Source organism: Tachysurus fulvidraco, chromosome 19 (genome assembly GCF_022655615.1).
Source record: "Tachysurus fulvidraco isolate hzauxx_2018 chromosome 19, HZAU_PFXX_2.0, whole genome shotgun sequence".
In the NCBI taxonomy this organism is placed as follows: Eukaryota; Metazoa; Chordata; class Actinopteri; order Siluriformes; family Bagridae; genus Tachysurus; species Tachysurus fulvidraco.
In genome coordinates this window covers 20,390,531-20,410,953 of record NC_062536.1, presented here as the reverse complement: position 1 = coordinate 20,410,953, position 20,423 = coordinate 20,390,531, and the positions used below count along the sequence as shown (strand labels likewise).

The following is a 20,423-nucleotide window of genomic DNA, read 5'->3' as shown; positions in this document are numbered from 1 at the left end:
AGATGATAAGGTCTCTCTCCCTGGTAGGGTGTCCGTGGCCCAACTAGATCAAAGAGTAGTCAATTTAAACCTTAGTGACGGGTCAGTGAGTGACAGCTTGTGGGGCAAATTCTGCTGCCCCACAAGATTTCCAATTTTTGGTGTCCGAAAGGCTCAGAACTGCATATGGATGAGGCACATTTTTGCCTTCCTTTGTACCAGGGCAGTGTGTTTTAATCTTTTATAGGGCCTTTTTACACCCGGTCACTTCATGTGTTGTCTCTGATCCGATAGCTATCTGATTTGTTAAAACTGTTCCGTTTACATTAGGCCACATAAACGTGTCTCGGCTAATCGGATATCGATCCGATCTTTCTACTCCCGCCCATTCTACTCCACCAAATGCTTTGCAGTATGCGGTTGCTACAAAAAACAGCATTTAATGTTTGCCGCATTTTCGCTGGAGGCAGCAGTGCATTTTAAGGTGCAACGAGACGCCTGGGTGAAAGATCGGAGCCAGCGCTGGTGGGAAAACGTATTTGTTTCTGGCGCGATGCACGACTCGTGAGTCACCTGCAAGTGACGTACTTCCGTTTGGGAGGAGTATAGCGCTGACGTATGTGGCTTGAACAACCACATTCATTTACACCTGTCCAGTTTCATCTGAAACGCGTCCCAGACCACCTCCTGAAGGGGTTTGTACCATCAGATTTATATCCGTCTCCAAAACGTTTCGGAGGACATTTAGACCTGGTCTTTTTACCATCAGATAGCTATTGGATCACAGAAAAACGCAGGAAGTGACCAGGTGTAAAAAGTCCCTAAGATAGTTGCTCTTCGTACAGAAATGGTGCTTGGGTGTTTGTATCCAGATCAAATGTACAGCAGCATCTGTCCAATTTAATCCCTGCCTTCGCTCATTTGCCTGATGCTTTTCGAGGCAGGGTACGACTGAGCAGGGTGTTGAAGAAGGACAAATTGCTTCACCTTCTGCTCAACACTCTGAACATTACTTGCCTCGATGTGTGTTTGTTCTATTGCCTCTAGTTTAAGGGTCCATGGTCTCTCATGGTCTAATTACTTACTACTGGGGCGGATCAGGTCAGTGGATTGCACCAGAAATATGTATGTACTGTACATAAAAGTTTTGAACCAGGAACCTTAGTAAGGCCAGATGGTTCTTGCAGGTCTCATCCACCACTCAGACCTTGTCTCAGACATTTAATTATTTGCCATTACTTATGTATATAGTATAGCATAGAGGGATGTGCTAGCCTAGTGGTTAAGGTGTTGGGCTACCAATCGGAAGGTTGCGAGTTCGATTCCTACGTCTACCAAGCTGCCACTGTTGGGACCCTGAGCAAGGCCCTTAACCCTCAATTGCTCAGTTCTATAAAAATAAGTTGCTCTGGATATAAGGGCATCTGCTAAATGCTGTAAATGTAATATGGTTCATTCAGAAGACTGAACGAGCATCACATCAGATAAAAATATAAAAATGGGTCGCATGTCAAAACTGTCCATCCCTTCTTGCCCTTCATTCTCCCTGGACTTGCCCCTCTATACCTCTGTGAAAAACAGTGTTTTTATGTTGCTGTTTTTTCTCTTCATATAATTTAGTAAATTATTGGATAATTACATCATCTGCCAGATACAGTTAGTTCCTGAACTCTGAAGATCTGATACCAAGATGTGTGTAACGGATACAGTTATCTGTTAGAGGCTGGTGAGGAAACTGTGGTACTAACAAGAACGGTACTATGGTATTAAAAGGAACATCCTTCATCTGCGTTAAATAACTTAAATGGATAAAAAATATCACGTATCATTTATAAAATAAAGAGGAATTATAAAAATAATCAGTAACAGGAAGGTTGCATCAGCAGACCACGCTAAAATTAGTGTACATGAGCATCAAAGTAAGTAGTGTATCTGTGTGTTTGTGTGTGTGTGTGTGTGTGTGTGTGTGTGTGTGTGTGTGTGTGTGTGTGTGTGTGTGTGTGTGTGTGTGTGTCCTCAGTTGCGCAGCTCCTTTAAGCAGGCATTTGGGAAAAAGAAAAGCTCGAAGCTGCAGACGTCTCATGATGAGCTGGACGAAATGACGGATTCGTCTGTTCCAGAATCTCCTAAACTGCAACACACACATATAGACGGCAGCACACAGGGTTTACACATGTCCTCGTCCACCACTGAGTAAGTGTGCACACACACACACACACACACACACACACACACACACACACACACACACACATATATAGACGGCAGCACACAGGGTTTACACATGTCCTCGTCCACCACTGAGTAAGTGCGCACACACACACACACACACACACACACACACACACACACACACACACACACACATTTGTTTTGCTTTTTATTTTGTCTTTGTCATTTCTAGTCTGTGCTTCATTTCAATCTTTCAGTGTACATTTAATTTGTCCTCTTTAATGTCCTCTTTTTCTTTTTCTCAACTCTGTGCTGTGTGTTTGTATGTACTCATGTGTGTGTGTGTACTCGTGTGTGTACTCGTGTGTGTGTATGTACTCGTGTGTGTGTACTCGTATGTGTGTGTGTGTGTGGGTTAGTAAACTGTCCCCCGTTTGGGTGCCAAAGAAAAGACAAAACGGCCATGTCATCTACAAACACAGATCTCGGTAAAAGGCAGAGTGATGCATGATGGGTAAATAGTGAATGTGGTTTGGTGTGACCTTTTGTTAATGACCCACAAAAGAACCTGAGACTGCAGTGCATTATGGGTAACATTATAGTGGAGGGTCTAGTGGAAATTTGCACACAACCCCAAAGCCATTAACACCACAAATACTGTAGTGCACAACCTGTCTGCTGTGTATATAAAAGTGTGTGTGTGTGTGTGTGTGTGTGTGTATAAAGTGTTTACACAGAGACATATTCAGAGTCAGAGACTCGGGTGACAGTGTCAGTATTAAACAGGTGTTAATCGTGTCACTGTTTAACTCTATAAACAGTGCTAGCTGTGTCGAGCACATGAACATTAAACACAGTGTGGCTCCAGCACACAGAATAGCACTTGATCCAGCACATGTTGTTCTAATAGGATCCTAAAATCCTCACTGAATCACTGAATCTGCTCTGAATGTGGACCTGAGAGACTGATTCAGTCACCATACAGGAATGTGGTGTAGTGCTAATGTTGCTCAAATCAAATGCACTTTGTGACTCTGTGTGTGTGTGTGTGTGTGTGTCCAGGCTGTGTGAGTGTACTGAGGCCGAGGCAGAGATCATCCTGCAGCTGAAGAATGAGCTGAGGGAGAAAGAGCTGAAACTCACCGACATCCGACTGGAGGCTCTGAGTTCAGCACATCACCTGGACCAGATCAGAGAGGCCATGAACCGCATGCAGGTACACACACACACACGCACGCACGCACGCACGCACGCACACACACACACACACACACACACACAAACAAACATACACTCACCCACACACACATAGACACGCACGCACACACACATGCACACACACACTCGTGCGCATACACACACACGCACACACATGTGTACGTGCACACATGCGCACACACACACATGCGCATGCACACACATACATGCGCACGCACACACATGCGTACACACACATGCGCACGTACACACATACATGCGCACGCACACACGTGTACACACACACACAAAGAAAGACACACAATCTCACTCTTTCTCTAACAGAACGAGATTGAATTGCTGAAGGCGGAGAATGACAGATTAAAGTCCAGTGGAAACTCCACCCCTTCTGCTGTGTCCAAAACGCCCCGCCCTCCATCAGAGACCTCAAGTACCTCCTCTTCATCCTCCCGCCAATCACTGGGCCTCTCTCTCAACAACCTCAACCTCACTGAGACCATCATGTCAGGTGAGAACACACGAACAGTTATATGATGTCATCATGGGCGTGGCAGCAGCTGACCAATCAGACCAAACCGCTGTGTGCGTCACTCATTACTTTGACTTTCAGATCTGTTGCTGGATGACGGCTACGAAGGAAACTTGCGTAAAGAAGGACGAAGCGTACGAATCGTCATCACCATCACCTGGGGCTCCAACAGGACCAAGGTGACATTCACTGGGTCATTACTCTGGGTTTGTTGTTTGTTTTTATCGTGTTAATGTGAGTGATAAAGCTGAACATGTCGAACTCGTAGGGTTTACAGAGTCTGGAGTATCTCATCGGCTCAATCGGCATCAGCGGAAAGACCAAGTGGGACGTGTTGGATGGGGTGATACGGCGACTGTTCAAGGTCAGAGCTCCGGAATTAATACTCACTTTGTACTACTAAAGCACTTAATACTGCAGCTTGTTCAGGACGTATGAAGTCACACACACAGACACACACACAATTGAACTCATTCAATACTGTAGTCAATCTGTAATAAGCACTTATAACTCAATATTCAGTACTTATTCAGTACTATATCTGTATCTACAGTAATTTCTGTCTGTATGTTCAATGAGATCTATACATTTATAGTGCTGACTACTGATCTGGAGTCATAGTACTACAGAAAACTGAACAGTAGACCCAGACATGGTTAATGAGGACCAATTAAATGGTTCAATACATTGTGGTGTTAATGCTGTGGATCTCGTCGGTGTCTGTATCAGGAGTACGTGTTCCGTGTGGATCCTTTAACGAGTCTGGGCCTGAATTCGGACAGTATCCTGAGTTACAGGATGGGGGAAGTGGAGCGCTCGCATGTTTCTGAGCTTCCTGAACTTCTGCCCTGTGGATACCTGGTGGGAGAAAACAACATCATCAACATTACACTCAAAGGTCAGAACTTTACACGTATCAAACTGAACAAACCTTTAAGACTATAATCATTAATAAAGAGCATATAAAATATATGTTCGTACATTTTTAAACATATTTAGTACTCTGACATTTCACTCCACACTGCGGCAGTATTTATATAGTGTAATAGTATTAATGTTACCTAGAACTTAGGTAGAGTGTTCAGTACTCAGTACCCGAATCCAACTCAACTGTTAAAGGTGGGGTCTCTGTCGTTTGAGAAACGCTTCAGAAAACTGAGTCGCGACGACAAACTAAAGAAAAACAAAACAAACATGTAGCCAATGAGCAGAAAGGGGCGTGTCTTGTCGATATGGGCAGAGAGAGTGTTCAGTGTGCAGAAAGGGGTGGGGCTTGTCAATATGTGCGGAGAGAGTGTTCAGTGTGCAGAAAGGGGCGTGTCTTGTCAATATGGGCAGAGAGAGTGTTCAGTGTGCAGAGAGGGGCGTGTCTTGTCAATATGGGTGGAGAGACTGTTCAGTGCGCAGAAAGGGGTGTGTCTTGTCAATATGGGCGGAGAGAGTGTTCAGTGCGCGTGTGTGACATTAGCAGAAAGCGCTTTTAACATCGACATGGAGGATAAAAACAAAGAAAGAAAGAGAAGAAAGACACGATAAGGCAAGAAGTAGGATGTGTTAACATAGGATCAGCTTTCCAGCGCTGGAGAGAACTGAAGGAGCAGGAAGTTGGCCACATATTCACAGGTCGGAGTTTCCCGAGTCAATAACTCCTGAGCTAAACGCTGTTACTACACAAATAACACCTCTTTTCTATCGTAGTAATGTAGAGGCAACTACAACCGCGTTTTGTGTAGTAACAGCGTTTAGCTCAGGAGTTATTGACTCAGGAAACTCCAACCTGTGAATATGTGGCCGACTTTACTTAAGACGCCGAGGCGCTTTTTTCCTTCTCGATAGGTGAGTAACGTTGGTTTTGCTTTGTTACACAGAACTAATATATGCCGTTGTCCTTTACATGATTATGCTTGTGTGGCATTTTTGCTTGTTTGTTTATCTACAATCGTATTGTTTTTCCCTTCAGCTATGATAAAGACAAATTTCTTTCCATTAGTCGCCTGGGTTACGTATGTATGTGTGGGCGAAGCTATTGATACAGGGGTGGGACCCATTTGGGTTAGGGGCGTGTTTGTTTTGGTGATTTTATATGTCAACATTGGCTTTCAAACATCAGAGACCCCACCTTTATGTGGTAAATTTAGCTTTAACAATAACTTTCTGTGGTAGATTTTGCTTTAACAGTAACTTTCTGTGGTAAATTAAGCTTCTACAATAACTTTCTGTGGTAAATTTAGCTTTAACAGTAACTTTCTGTGGTAAATTTAGCTTTAACAATAACTTTCTGTAGTAAATTTAGCTTTAACAATAACTTTCTGTGGTAAATTTAGCTTTAACAATAACTTTCTGTAGTAAATTTAGCTTTAACAATAACTTTCTGTGGTAAATATAGCTTTAACAATAACTTTCTGTGGTAAATATAGCTTTAACAATAACTTTCTGTGGTAAATTTAGCTTTAACAATAACTTTCTGTGGTAGCTTTTGCTTTAACAGTAACTTTCTGTGGTAAATTTAGCTTTAACAATAACTTTCTGTGGTAGCTTTTGCTTTAACAGTAACTTTCTGTGGTAAATTTAGCTTTAACAATAACTTTCTGTGGTAGCTTTTGCTTTAACAGTAACTTTCTGTGGTAAATTTAGCTTTAACAATAACTTTCTGTAGTAAATTAAGCTTCTACAATAACTTTCTGTGGTAAATATAGCTTTAACAGTAACCACCCGTGCTACATTTAACTTTAGCAAAGTTAATTGACTTTCAGTAGGAACTGAGAGTTAAATGTTAATGTAAATATATTATTTAATCATGAATTACTCATTACATTAATGCGCAGTGTTTTATACTGTATGCAATATATTTAACAGTTTATACCAGAGTGTGTGTATATTGCGTGTGTATATTGCAGTGACTGAGAGTGTAAATGAATCATGTTGTGTTTAGGTGTGAGAGAGAACAGTATTGACGACCTGGTGTTCGATACGTTAATCCCCAAACCCATCATCCAGCGTTACCTCAATCTGCTGATGGAGCATCGCAGGATCATCCTGTCCGGTCCGAGTGGCACGGGGAAGTCCTACCTCGCCAACAAACTGGCGCATTACATCATCACCAAGAGCGGCCGTGAGGTGAACGAGTGCAGCCTCGCCTGCTTCAATGTGGACCAGAAATCCAGCAAGGTGACAACAACACAGGACTTTTATTATGATAGTAACTGTCAAGGTCGAAGAAAACATTAAGAAATAAAATGTAATAAAATAAACCAGTAAAATAGACAAACAAAAGAAAAAGAAGGGAGAGACATAAAGGTTCATAAAGATATATAACATAAAGGTATATAACATAAAGGTTCTCTGCACAAATGTGAACTGGGGAAAAATTAAGTGTTCAATAATAACTAACTAATGTAAATGTACGAGTAAAATAAATAGTTATAAATGCTTAGTAACGGCTTATAGACGGCTTATAAACACTGTTATATATTAATAATTAATTATATATATTATATTATATTATATTATAATATATTAATTTAATAATAAATATTAAAATAGCATCAACACTAAGACATAAAACTTACAAGTACGTGTGTGTGTGTGGTGTGCGTGTGTGGTGTGTGTGTGTGTGTGCGCACGCGTGTGTTTGTGTTTGTGTGCTTGTGTGTGCGTGCTTGTGTGTGTGTGTGAATGTGTGTGTGTGTGTGTGTGTGTGTGTGTGTGTGTGTGTGTGTGTGTGTGTGTATATATGTACAGGATCTGTGTCAGTACCTCTCGGCTCTTGCTGAACGCTGTAACTGTGATGAAGGTGAGAGAGAGCGTCAGCTCCCCCTGGTGGTTCTGATCGATAATCTGCACCACATCGGAAACCTGAGCGACATCTTTAACGGGTTCCTCAACTGCAAATACCACAAATGGTAAACACACAAATAAACTATAGAGCCTTCTGAACACCAGCAGTGTAAAATAATCATTTCTGTTTGCTGAAGAACAATAAAAATGTCTGTACACCATTTTTTAAACTTTATATTTTGTAATAATGAGTGTTGTGTTAAAGAACTGATCTGTGATTAGTCACCTGTAGTGTCTGCAGCAGTAGGCGGGGCTTGGCTATGTTTATTAATCAAACAAACTTTACAGAAATACCAGAGTGTTTCATGCAGTGTGTGTGTGTGTGTGTGTGTGTGTGTGTGTGTGTGTGTGTGTGTGTGTGTGTGTGTGTGTGTGTGTGTGTAGCCCTTATGTGATTGGGACAATGAACCAGGGTGTCTCCTGTTCCCCAAATCTGGAACTGCACCATAATTTCAGGTACTCTGATCTCTACATCTTCTGACTCCTTCTAGTTAATTAATGAATTTTTGTTGTTGTTTATAAATATCATTAGTCTCATTAGTCTAGTTTTTGTATGAGTGCGTGACAGTGTCATGTTCATTTCAGGTGGGTTTTGTGTGCGAATCACACGGAACCGGTTCGGGGTTTTCTGGGTCGGTTTCTGCGCAGGAAGCTGATCGAGATGGAGATCGATAAAAACACACGGAGTAACGAACTCATCAAGATCATCGACTGGATCCCCAAAACATGGCAACACATCAACAGCTTCCTGGAGGCTCACAGCTCGTCTGACGTCACCGTCGGTAATGTAAACACACAGACACACACACACACACACACACATATAAACATGAATATTTTATGATTTGTATTATCAAGAGTGTCCGAATAATTGTGTGTGTGTGTGTGTGTGTGTGTGTGTGTGTGTGTGTGTGTGTGTGTGTGTGTGTGTGTGTGTTTGCGTCAGGTCCCCGGTTGTTCCTGTCATGTCCGATGGAAGTCGACGGATCTCGTGTTTGGTTTACAGATCTGTGGAATTTCTCACTTGTGCCCTATTTACTGGAGGCAGTGAGAGAGGGGCTACAGGTAGATACACATACACACACACACGCACACACACACACACACACACACATGTGTAACATCATCTTTGTCTCTCCCTCTAGCTCTATGGTAAGAGAGCTGTGTGGGAGGATCCCTCCAAGTGGGTGATTGACAGCTCCCCATGGAGCTCCGCCCCCCTGCAGCGTGACAGCCAATCGCTGCTGCCACTGCGGCCAGAGGACGTGGGATACGATGCGTTCACTTCGTTTAAAGACGGAGCTTCACCGAAACAGTCACACAAACACACAGCACAGAGCGACAGCGATGGAGACCCTCTGGTACACACACTTTAATCTGTGTGTGTGTGTGTGTGTGTGTGTGTGTGTGTGTGTGTGTGTGTGTGTGTGTGTGTGTGTGAGATTGTATGTATGTGTGCATGTGTGTGATGGTGTGTGCGTATGTGTACTGTACGTGTGTGTGCATGTGTGTGATGGTGTGTGTGTGCATGTATGTGTATGTGTGTTTGTGTGTGTGTGTGTGCATGTATGTGTATGTGTGTGTGTGTGTGTGTGTGTGTGTATGTGTACATGTGTGTGTATGTGTGCATGTGTATGTGTGTGTGCATGTATGTGTGTGTATGCACGTGTATGTGTGTATGTGCATGTATGTGTATGTGTGTATGTATGTGTGTGCATGTATGTGTGTGTGTCTGTGTGTGTGTGTGTGTGCATGTATGTATGTATGTGTGTGTGCATGTGTGTGTTTGTGTGTGTGTGTGTGTGTGTGTGTGTGTGTGTGTGTGTGTGTGTGTGCGTGCGTGTATTTGTGTGTGTGTGTGTGTGTGTGTGTGTGTGTATGAATTGAGATGGCTGTTGTTTGTTTAAGAGAAATGACCCAGTGCTCCTGTCCTACACCAGGAGGGGGCCAATACTTTTTCACAGCAGTGTGGGCTCAGTAGCCCTAGTGAGTTAGAGATAATAACATTAACCCTGATCTCAGCTCACTGTCTCTTCTCATGTCTCTCCTCAGACGTTCAGAGATTATAAGGTGATAAACTAATTCCACTGTGATCACTTGTCCATCAGCACACAGTAGACTAGTAACACCTGTGTGTGTGTGTGTGTGTGTGTGTGTGTGTGTGTGTGTGTGTGTGTGTGTGTGTGTGTGTGTGTGTGTGTGTGTGTGGGTTATGCTGCTGTGTAATCAGCACTGAATTTGGTCATATTTCATCAGTGGTGAAACACTAAGGAACTGAGCTCAGTAATATAATCTCACTGGTGTTTATTACTGATGAAATACAAGCAGTGTGTCGTGGTGTTTAATTAGTATAAAGTGGTGTTAATTGGTGTGTACACGGTGTGTTGGTGTCGAGTGGACTTTATTAGTTTGTTTGGTGTTTATTTGGACTAAATGTCTTTGTTTAATTGACATTATTAGTGCTTATGTGGTGTTAAGTGGTGTTTCTTTGGTTTAAAGTGTTGTTTATTTGGTGTAACATGGTGCTTATTGTTCACATCAGTTCTCTAAAACACCTCCTCCATCTGTCACACACACACACATACACACACACAGACGGTACTGAATGTGTGTAGTTGTCGTGTATAATCTGTGTTAACAATTTTACCTGTATGTTTCTTTCTGTCTTTGGCTCCTCCCCTTTAGATGAATATGCTAATGAGGCTACAGGAAGCTGCTAACTACTCCAGTGCCACTCAGAGCTGTGACAGTGACAGCGCCAGTCACCATGACGACGTTCTAGACTCCTCCCTTGAGTCTGCCCTTTAAGCCCCACCCCCCTGTGAGGAACCAGGAAGAGCTAGCTTTCTTCTGATTGGACAGAGAAGCGGAATGAGCACCAGCGCCGGTGAAATGTGCAATTACAGTACAAACGAATTCCACTTACATTCTGATCGTCAGTCACACGTACTGGGGTCTCATTTTTTCCCCTCTGGAGTCTCTGTGGTGCTGCTGCGGTGCCAAAATCCGTGAACGTTTGTACGCCAACAAGCACAAGCCTCGTCTCATTTGCGCTAATGCAGAAGCACTTCATCAGCATTAACGAGTCCAATGATGATCAACTTTAATGCCTGAACCGAAGCGAGTCACACGTTAATTCACGCTAATTCCACTGCCTGCAGTTCCCTTTCCTCCACCAGGAGTGCTGTAGTGCTAGGATTATCATTCCCAGTGGAAGAGGGGACGAGGGGACGAGTCTGATTACGGTGCTTCTTTGCTGCCTTAACTGTGCTGAGCTCTAAAGGTCTTCTGCAGATTTTAACTAAACGAAAAAAGCGTCGTCTTTTTTCAGAGAAGACGGAAATGTAAATCGATAAATGCCACGTTTGCATATTTTATTTTTGTTACCTCACGAGTGAGTGTTCGATTTCGGACGCAGTGTCCTGGAAGCCGGTCGCGAGTAAAATAAACCAGATGTAATATGGAATTTATGGGATCCCAGTTGAGCTGGGACGAGCCGAACTCTGAGGACGAGCACAAATAAGACAAGTTGCTTAGCTAGCATGCTGTTTTTACTTCTGTCGTTTGTGTGTGTGTGTGTGTGTGTGTGTGTGTGTGTGTGTGTGTGTGTGTGTGTGAGGTTCAGAATTTGAAGTCTTGCACATTTTTCATTCTACAGAGAGAAAACTAAATATTGTGAATTGTTCACTAGAAAAAAAAAACAAAAGAACAATGTAAAGTTTACTATTAATGCTAATGCTAATAATGCTAACGGCTAATGTCGCTATACACCCACAGCCAATGGAGGAGTTATGATGATAATCAGCTGCTTCGAGAAGAGAACCATAAAAATTCACATCTACTTTTCACAAGCACTTTTCCTTCCAAATACACTGAACACAACACCTTCCTTTTCTTTCTTTCTTTTTTTTTTTTTTTTTTTTTTTTATGATGATTTTTTTTCATCGCTTCATTTATCAGGAAAAATAAATCTGGTATATAAATTAAATGTAAAGCCTAAAAAATCTCAATAGTTTATGAAAATATTTCTAAATAAAATGATTGTTCCAGTTTCAGGTGCAGAAATGTGTAAAATCGGTGCTTTATTATTGTGTAAAGTTTGACTTTTATTTCTGCTGCAGTGAAAAGTTGTTTTTAAAAAGTGCTTTTTGTTAAAAACAAAAAAAAAACTTGTGTTAAAGAAAAGATAAAAGTCTTTAATCTAATCTGAGAATAACCAGAAACCTGAGATTTACATCAACATACTTATAATTCAGTGCATTAACAACAACATGATCACTACCTCAGAATCAAGCCCACTTTATTCAAGTACAAACTGTCCCCAGGTTTTACTGAGATTAATAAATATAAACTCAAATAAATGGAAATAAATATTAAAGTGTAGAGATGATCTTAGTGATGATCGTTTCTACATCTGCCCCTCACTACACCTGCCCCTCACTACACCTGCCCCTCATTACACCTGCCCCTCACTGCACCTGCCCCTCACTACACCTGCCCCTCACTGCACCTGCCCCTTGCTACACCTGCCCCCTCACTACACCTGCCCCTCATTACACCTGCCCCTCATTGCACCTGCCCCTCACTGCACCTGCCCCTCCCTGCACCTGCCCCCTCACTACACCTGCCCCTCATTACACCTGGCCCTCACTGCACCTGCCCCTCACTACACCTGCCCCGAATGTGTGCTGCTTTCCTCTGCAGTCATTAACTAAACATATTTACATTTTATTTAAAACAATAAAAAATATTTTTCATTTTCCCAAAAAAATGTTACTAAAGATTTAAAATGTTTAATTTGAGCAATTTAACCTTCAGGTTGATGCTTGAGACAAAAAGAGTAGAAATAAAAACCTGAATAAATATCATTAAATTCTATAAAAAATAAACTGAATTCTTATTTTATTTTATTTTTTAATACATTTCTTTTTGACGGAGATTAAAACCAGACGCCGTCAGTTTAATGTCTGTAAACAAAGACGAGCGTCGCGTCACGAAGAGTCGAGAAAAAACAGTGTAGAGTGTAAAGTTTGATCTAAGGTGAAAAACTGCGACGTTTTACTGTGACGGAGCTTCAGAACATCGAGCTCCTGAAGTGACCGCAAAAAATGTACACAAGTAAAAAGGTGCTTTCAGTAAGCGGTGCTTTATAAATCTGATCAATAAAATATGTTCATATAATAATAATAATAATAATAATAATAATAATAATAATAATAATAATAATAATAATAATAATAATACAGAAGCAGCTCATGCTTTGTGTTGGAGTTTAAAATAAATCCCTGAATATAAAGTTCATAAATTTTCCCCCGAAATGTTTACAAAAAAAATCTGCCAAAATCCTCCAGGTGCTAATGACCTTTGACCTTTCCCACAGTGCCGTTGTTTCCGGAGCACATCCTGCGATACATCCTGTGATACATCCTGCGATAGCGCAACATTTTGTGTTTTGTTTTTCTTTGTTTTTTTTTTTTACGAAATTGTAAAAAATTTCTGCACATTTTTTTTAAAACGGTGATTAAAACCTCGGTGTGACGTTTAAAGAAGAAAAAAAAAAGTTCTGTGTTGAATTTATTTAAAAAAAAATAGCACAAAGGTGCGAAATGACACGAAACATTCCTGCGTTCATTTATTTTAATATTTACATTTTTTTTCTTAAATACATTTTTTTAATCTCCAGTTTCACACAGACAAAGCAACAACACAGAAAATAAAACTTCACGACGTTTACAATTTTGAATTCAGATTCGTTCCCAAAAATATAAATCACTAAAATTCGAGTGAAAAAAAAATTGAGCTGGATTGAATTTTTTTACTCTTTTACTGGTCTGATTTTTTTTTCTCTGTTTAACTTTCACTCCTTTCCTTTGTGGTGGTTTTGTGAGTGTTGTAAAGTTTGTAAAGTTGCATTTCTACCCTGAATTGTACTGCACGGTGATTCAGTGAACAGAGTCGACTTCATGCCACAGACTAATGACTCTGATCTTGTGATTAAACATAAGTTTGGACTTTAATCTTCACTTCAGAAGTTTAAGGGATTAAATAATTTACAGACAGAAACGTGACGTTTCTTCAGGAGCGATTGTAGATTTTAGACTTGGAAACTCGTCCAAGTATTTTAACACTCCTTCGGTTACAGTGTAGGGATTTCCCATCATGCACTGCAACCTCTCTCATTTTAATAAAGGAACCTGAGGTAAAAGTTCACCTGGATTGGACTTTTGACCTTTAATAACCTCTTCAGTCTCCACCACTTTATTATTTATTTTAGATTTATATCCAAATAAATTCTTTTTTTTTAATTTTTTAATCAGAATAATTTTGAATGATTATTTTCTCTCCCAAAAAATCCAGATTTTAGATTTAATAATAATAATAATAATAATAATAATAATAATAATGCTGATGTAACATGTCAGTGTTCTTGTCTTGTTTGTTTGTGTGTAGTCGCTTCTCTGTCTCTGTGCGAGAGTTACATTAATTCTGGTTTGATTTTGGTGCGTAAATGTTTTATATTTTGTACATTTGTAAGTAACATATCATGTAAATATTAAGAGACTGCGGTTTAAAATCATCTGGAGAATTTTGTAGTCTTTGTAAAATCTGAATAAATGGAGTTTGGTGTCACTGAAGGCTGCCGTTGTGTCTGTGGATTAAATAACGAGTCGGACAACAAACCTGTCATCATCATCTGATACACCACTGAACACGAGATAAACATCATGTACAGGAAAATAACAATAAAACTATTTTAGATTTTTATGATTATTTGTTTTGGGTCATTCTTTATCTTCAATTAATAACAGTTTTTTTTTTGGTTTGTTAATGAAGATTTGATTAATTTTACATTTATATACCACACATTTTAAGTATTTTAAACATTTAATGATAAACATCATATTAGAGAAAGTTTAGTTCAGGTAATATTTTTCTCTCTTTTTCTCTTTCTTTCTTTCTTTCTTTCTTTCTTTCTTTCTTTCTTTCTTTCTTTCTTTCTTTCTTTTTCTCAGCATTTATATTTTTAAATGCTTTACATTATTTTTCAATTATTGTATGTGGTTTATATATATATATATATTAAACGTTTCATAAATTATTTACATGATAAAATGATTTCTGCTCCACTTCCTGCTCAGCTCCAGCAGGGGGCGGCATCACACCAGAGTTCAGTCTGTAGCTGTGTGACTGTGTGTGATGACGTGTCCCTGTGAGTAAAGCTGTGAGTACTCCAACTCTTCTGATTGGTCAGTGAAGAGTGCGCTGTGATTGGCTGAGAGTAGAAGCACAACGACGGGGGCTTAAGTGTGTGTCCATGTTTGTGTGTGTGTGTCCATGTTTGTGTGTGTGTGTGTGTGTGTGTGTGTGTGTGTGTGTGTGTGTGTGTGTGTGTGTGTGTGTGTTAGTGTTAGTAATGGTAAATGAGCTCAGTTCTCTTGCTTGAAATAAATAAGTAAAATTGACTTAAACAAAGGGAACAAATGTAAAATATTTATTTATTTGTACTTTAGTTAAAAGTTTTACTAAAGTTTACTGATAAAAAAGAAGCTGCTAATTAAACTGAGTTAGTAACTGAGAATTCTGGATATAATAATAAACATGCTACGATAAGTTTACGTCAGGAAACTGTCATGTTCTCAAGATTTTCTACAATAAATCAATCCTGAGATAGCTCTCCTCTTCCTCCTCCCCCACCTCCTTGTGGTGTATTACAGAGATTCTCCATGTGGATGGTGATATGATGTGATGTGATGTGATGTAGCTCTTCATCTCTACTCACAGTGTCTCAGTGTTGTTATTCTTTATGGAAAGACAGCGACGTCTTCATGTTGCTGAGGAGCAGCAGCTCGATGCTCTGTTCTTCTCTCCATCTCTCACTTCACCTTTGTTTACTGAAGGCTGAAACAGAATCGGCTGAAAGTCTGAAAATGAGATGAAATTGTTATTGAGTTTATTCTGTGAATGTGGCGTGAAAGCAGCGGCCTGTGAATTAGACGCTGATAAACTACAGTTTTACTGGCAGGTGAAATTATAGCACTTTCACACGTCTGCTGAGAACGCCAACGCCCCTTACACACACACACACACACACACACACACACAAACACAGCTATACACACACAAACACACACACAAACACACATACACACAATAACACACACACAGTAACACACACAGAAACACACACACACGCACAAACACATACACACACACACACACACAGCCATACACACACACAAACACACACACAGAAACACACAGACACACAGCCACACAAACACACATAGACACACAAACACACACACACACAAACACACACAGAAACACACAGCCACACAAACACACATAGACACACAAATACACACACACACACAGCCACACAAACAGCCATACACACGCACAAACACACACACAGAAACACACAGACACACAGCCACACAAACACACATAGACACACAAACACACACACACACACACACACACACACACACACACACACACAAACACACACACAGAAACACACAGCCACACACAGCCACACAAACACACATAGACACACAAATACACACACACACACAGCCACACAAACAGCCATACACACGCACAAACACACACACAGAAACACACAGACACACACAGACACACAAACACAGTAACACACACCTATACACACAAACACACATACAGCCATACACACGCACAAACACACACACAGAAACACACATAGACACACAAATACACACACACACAGCCACACAAACACAGTAACACACACACAGCCATACACACAAACAAACACACACAAAAACACAGAAACACACACACACACACACACACACACACACACACACACACAGAAACACACATAGACACACAAATACACACACACACAACAGACACACACAGAGATTCTTACTGAACATTTTGTGTGTTTCAATGAGAGATTATACTGAAGCTATATGTGGAAAATTACAGGGTGTCTTTGTGTCCGTGACTCGCACGTGAGTGCCCACGCTAACTACCACAACACTGGAATGGTCCATTTCCACACCTGGAAGGGGGGGGCACTAACTATTGATCGGAAATGTTGTACATGTTTGTATGTATATTACGTTAGATTTGCCTAATAAATGTTCATCACTTTCATAATGTTCATATAATTTAATTACCATTTAATATTAAAGTCAAGTCCAGAAGCTTTTATTGTCCTTTACACCATATACATGTGACACAGGACACAGTGACATGACACGATGTCCCCCAGGACCAGGGAGCTACATGAACAACACAGAGATAAGGACTGAAGTAAGTTAGTCCTAGTCACATAAAGTGTATCTGTACAACCTGGTGTACACAGTGTGAGACACAAGACAAGAAGACAGTGCAGGACAAAAGACAGACGCCCTTATATCCAGAGTGACTTACATTTTATCTCATTTTCATACAACTGAGCAATTGAGGGTTAAGGGCTTTGCTCAGGGGCCCAGCAGTGGGAACCTGGTGGACATAGGGATCGAACTCACAACCTTCAGATTGGTAGCCCAACACCTTAACGAGGCTATCACATCCCACAACGAGGCTACCACATCCTACAACGAGGCTACCACATCCCACAACGAGGCTACCACATCCCAAAACTAGGGTACCACATCCCACAACGAGGCTACCACATCCCACAACGAGGCTACAACATCCCATAACGAGGCTACCACATCCCACAACTAGGCTATCACATCCCACAACGAGGCTACCACATCCCACAATGAGGCTACCACATCCCACACCTAGGCTACCACATCCCACAACAAGGCTATCACATCCCACAACTAGGCTACCAGATCCCATACCTAGGCTACCACATCCCACAATGAGGCTACCACATCCCACAACGAGGCTACCACATCCCACAACTAGGCTACCACATCCCACAATGAGGCTACCACATCCCACAACTAGGCTACCACATCCCACAATGAGGCTACCACATCCCACAACTAGGCTACCACATCCCACAATGAGGCTACCACATCCCACAAGTAGGCTACCACATCCCACAATGAGGCTACCACATCCCACAATGAGGCTACCACATCCCACAACTAGGCTACCACATCCCACAACTAGGCTACCACATCCCACAATGAGGCTACCACATCCCACAACTAGGCTACCACATCCCACAATGAGGCTACCACATCCCACAACGAGGCTACCACATCCCACAACTAGGCTACCACATCCCATAATGAGGCTACCACATCCCACAACTAGGCTACCACATCCCACAACGAGGCTACCACATCCCACAATGAGGCTAACACATCCCACACCTAGGCTACCACATCCCACAACAAGGCTACCACATCCCACAACTAGGCTACCAGATCCCACAATGAGGCTACCACATCCCACAACTAGGCTACCACATCCCACAATGAGGCTACCACATCCCACAATGAGGCTACCACATCCCACAACTAGGCTACCACATCCCACAATGAGGCTACCACATCCCACAACAAGGCTACCACATCCCACAACGAGGCTACCACATCCCACAACGAGGCTACCACATCCCACAACTAGGCGACCAGATCCCACACCTAGGCTACCACATCCCACAATGAGGCTACCACATCCCACAACGAGGCTACCACATCCCACAACTAGGCTACCACATCCCACAACTAGGCTACCACATCCCACAATGAGGCTACCACATCCCACAATGAGGCTACCACATCTCAAGACATGTATGTGCCTAGGAGTAACTTACTTACTCAGATCTGTCTTTGTTTAATGTAGCTTCATGGTCCTGGAGGAACGCTGTCTCATGTCACTGTGTACTGCGACAGCTATATATGGTAGACATGACAATAAATTGACTCGACCCTTGGTCCACTGATCTGGCTGTTATTCTGCTGCACTGTAAACACCTCGGCTCGGTAATTAAGAACTGAATATTTTCACTGGATTTCATGTGTTTCATGGATGTTTTGTGATTCCCAATAGATAAAAGATTGAACTATAAATGCCGTATTTTCTGATTTATCAAGTCTGATTTTGTTGGTGATCAGTGATTGATTAATGAGTGCTTATAATCAGTAATCGGTCGTTAATGAGTGTTTATAATCAGTAATTGGTCGTTAATGAGTGTTTATAATCAGTAATTGGTCGTTAATGAGTGTTGGAGATCAGTGAGGGGTTATTAGGAGCAGTGGTGGTCAACGATTTAGTGAAGGTCATATCTGATCTTTTGTGCTTGTCCCTCTTTATATTTATCTGATGTTTTGATCAGAAGAAGCCTCTGTCTGATTGGATGATGAGGGCGAAGACATTTTAGTAATTTCCTGTTTGCAAAGCTCCATTTCCACCTGACAAAAGAAGATATTATCTACACAAAGCCTGGAGCTGAAAGAAAAAAGTACACCATACTGTAGAGTGAAAAAAGTAATAGCACCCTTAATATTAGGATTTTAGAAAGCACATGTACTGTAAAACCCAAACAGGCTTAATCAGGAGCACTGTTCCGTCTCTGCTAACACAAGCCTAAATGTATTACATGCTGTCTGAACATTGGCATTAACACCCTAACGCGGAGGAAAGAACAGAAAATGAGATTTTTCTGTCATCCGTGTCACACAATTAGCCTCCTGAGTGAAACAGCAGAACCCACCGTGAAGTCCTGCACGTGTCACCAACTCGCACGCTGTTAAATCTTCACAAAACTCTGGTATAAACCACGGCTTCGGATTTTACCTTGAAGAATGTCCCGATGATAGAAAGAAGTTAGCAGCACCAGGGAGATGTTCTGATTTATTAAAGATTGTCAGAAGTTCTTACTATGCAGATGAGCTATTAGTAATTAGTACTAATTAGTTATTGGTAAGGGGGGCACGGTGGCTTAGTGGTTAGCGTGTTCGCCTCACACCTCGAGGGTTGGGGGTTCGATTCCCACCTCCGCCTTGTGTGTGTGGAGTGTGTGTGTGTGTGTGTGCCCTGTGATGGGTTGGCACTCCGTCCAGGGTGTATCCTGCCTCGATGCCAGATGACGCCTGAGATAGGCACAGGCTCCCCGTGACCCGAGAAGTTCTGTTAAGCGATAGGAAATGAATGATTGAGTTATTAGTAAACATATAAGTTTATGTTGTTAGATTATGTGGCCTATTAGTACCTAGCAAACAGTGGTGTGGTTTTATTTCTGTGGTTTAGTGGTTATGTCTCCCAATTCTATGTAAATTAGGTGTGATGCTGTAAAGTGACTAATCCAAGCAGCTGACTCAAATAATTCCTTGTTCCTCAGACCAACCAGTGCATGTTGTTCATCACATTTTACACTGACTACCATTTTATTTCAGTAGTGTTTATCCAGTTAACTGCAGAAGCTATATAAATCTGCTTCAGCTCCTCTTAAGAACCTAAAATAAACCTATGCCCAGGCGACGCCCACTAACAACAGACCACAGAGTGATAGTGACTCCCTGCTGAGACACAAATCTGGCACGGTTGTTGTTCAGTATTAAAAATAAGCATAGCAGAGGAAGTGATTCCGGCTTCGGGGTTTCACTGTCTTCACCTTTGGGATGATGCCGTTTAGCCTCATGAGGACACTTCAGTCTTCTATCACTTCTAATACTTTTAGAATTGTTTATTTAAATCTAACAGCACAGAAACATCTTTCGGCACC

At 41.4% G+C, this 20,423-nt stretch overlaps 1 protein-coding gene across 8 annotated transcripts in view; it reads left to right on the top strand.

The window, feature by feature from the left end:
- Window positions 1–14,504, top strand: part of nav3 (neuron navigator 3) — a 175,244-nt gene extending 160,740 nt beyond the window's left edge. For all 8 annotated transcript variants that reach the window (XM_047803938.1, XM_047803936.1, XM_047803939.1 and 5 more), the window contains 13 exons: window positions 2,000–2,172; window positions 3,214–3,367; window positions 3,694–3,877; window positions 3,980–4,077; window positions 4,167–4,262; window positions 4,628–4,796; window positions 6,831–7,066; window positions 7,640–7,800; window positions 8,120–8,191; window positions 8,321–8,517; window positions 8,682–8,800; window positions 8,881–9,096; window positions 10,421–14,504. In XM_047803938.1, the coding sequence (XP_047659894.1) occupies window positions 2,000–2,172; window positions 3,214–3,367; window positions 3,694–3,877; window positions 3,980–4,077; window positions 4,167–4,262; window positions 4,628–4,796; window positions 6,831–7,066; window positions 7,640–7,800; window positions 8,120–8,191; window positions 8,321–8,517; window positions 8,682–8,800; window positions 8,881–9,096; window positions 10,421–10,543 (1,998 nt within the window). In that variant the 3' untranslated portion in view covers window positions 10,544–14,504. The remainder of the gene's footprint in view (window positions 1–1,999; window positions 2,173–3,213; window positions 3,368–3,693; window positions 3,878–3,979; window positions 4,078–4,166; window positions 4,263–4,627; window positions 4,797–6,830; window positions 7,067–7,639; window positions 7,801–8,119; window positions 8,192–8,320; window positions 8,518–8,681; window positions 8,801–8,880; window positions 9,097–10,420) is intronic.
- Window positions 14,505–20,423: the final 5,919 nt, after the last annotated feature.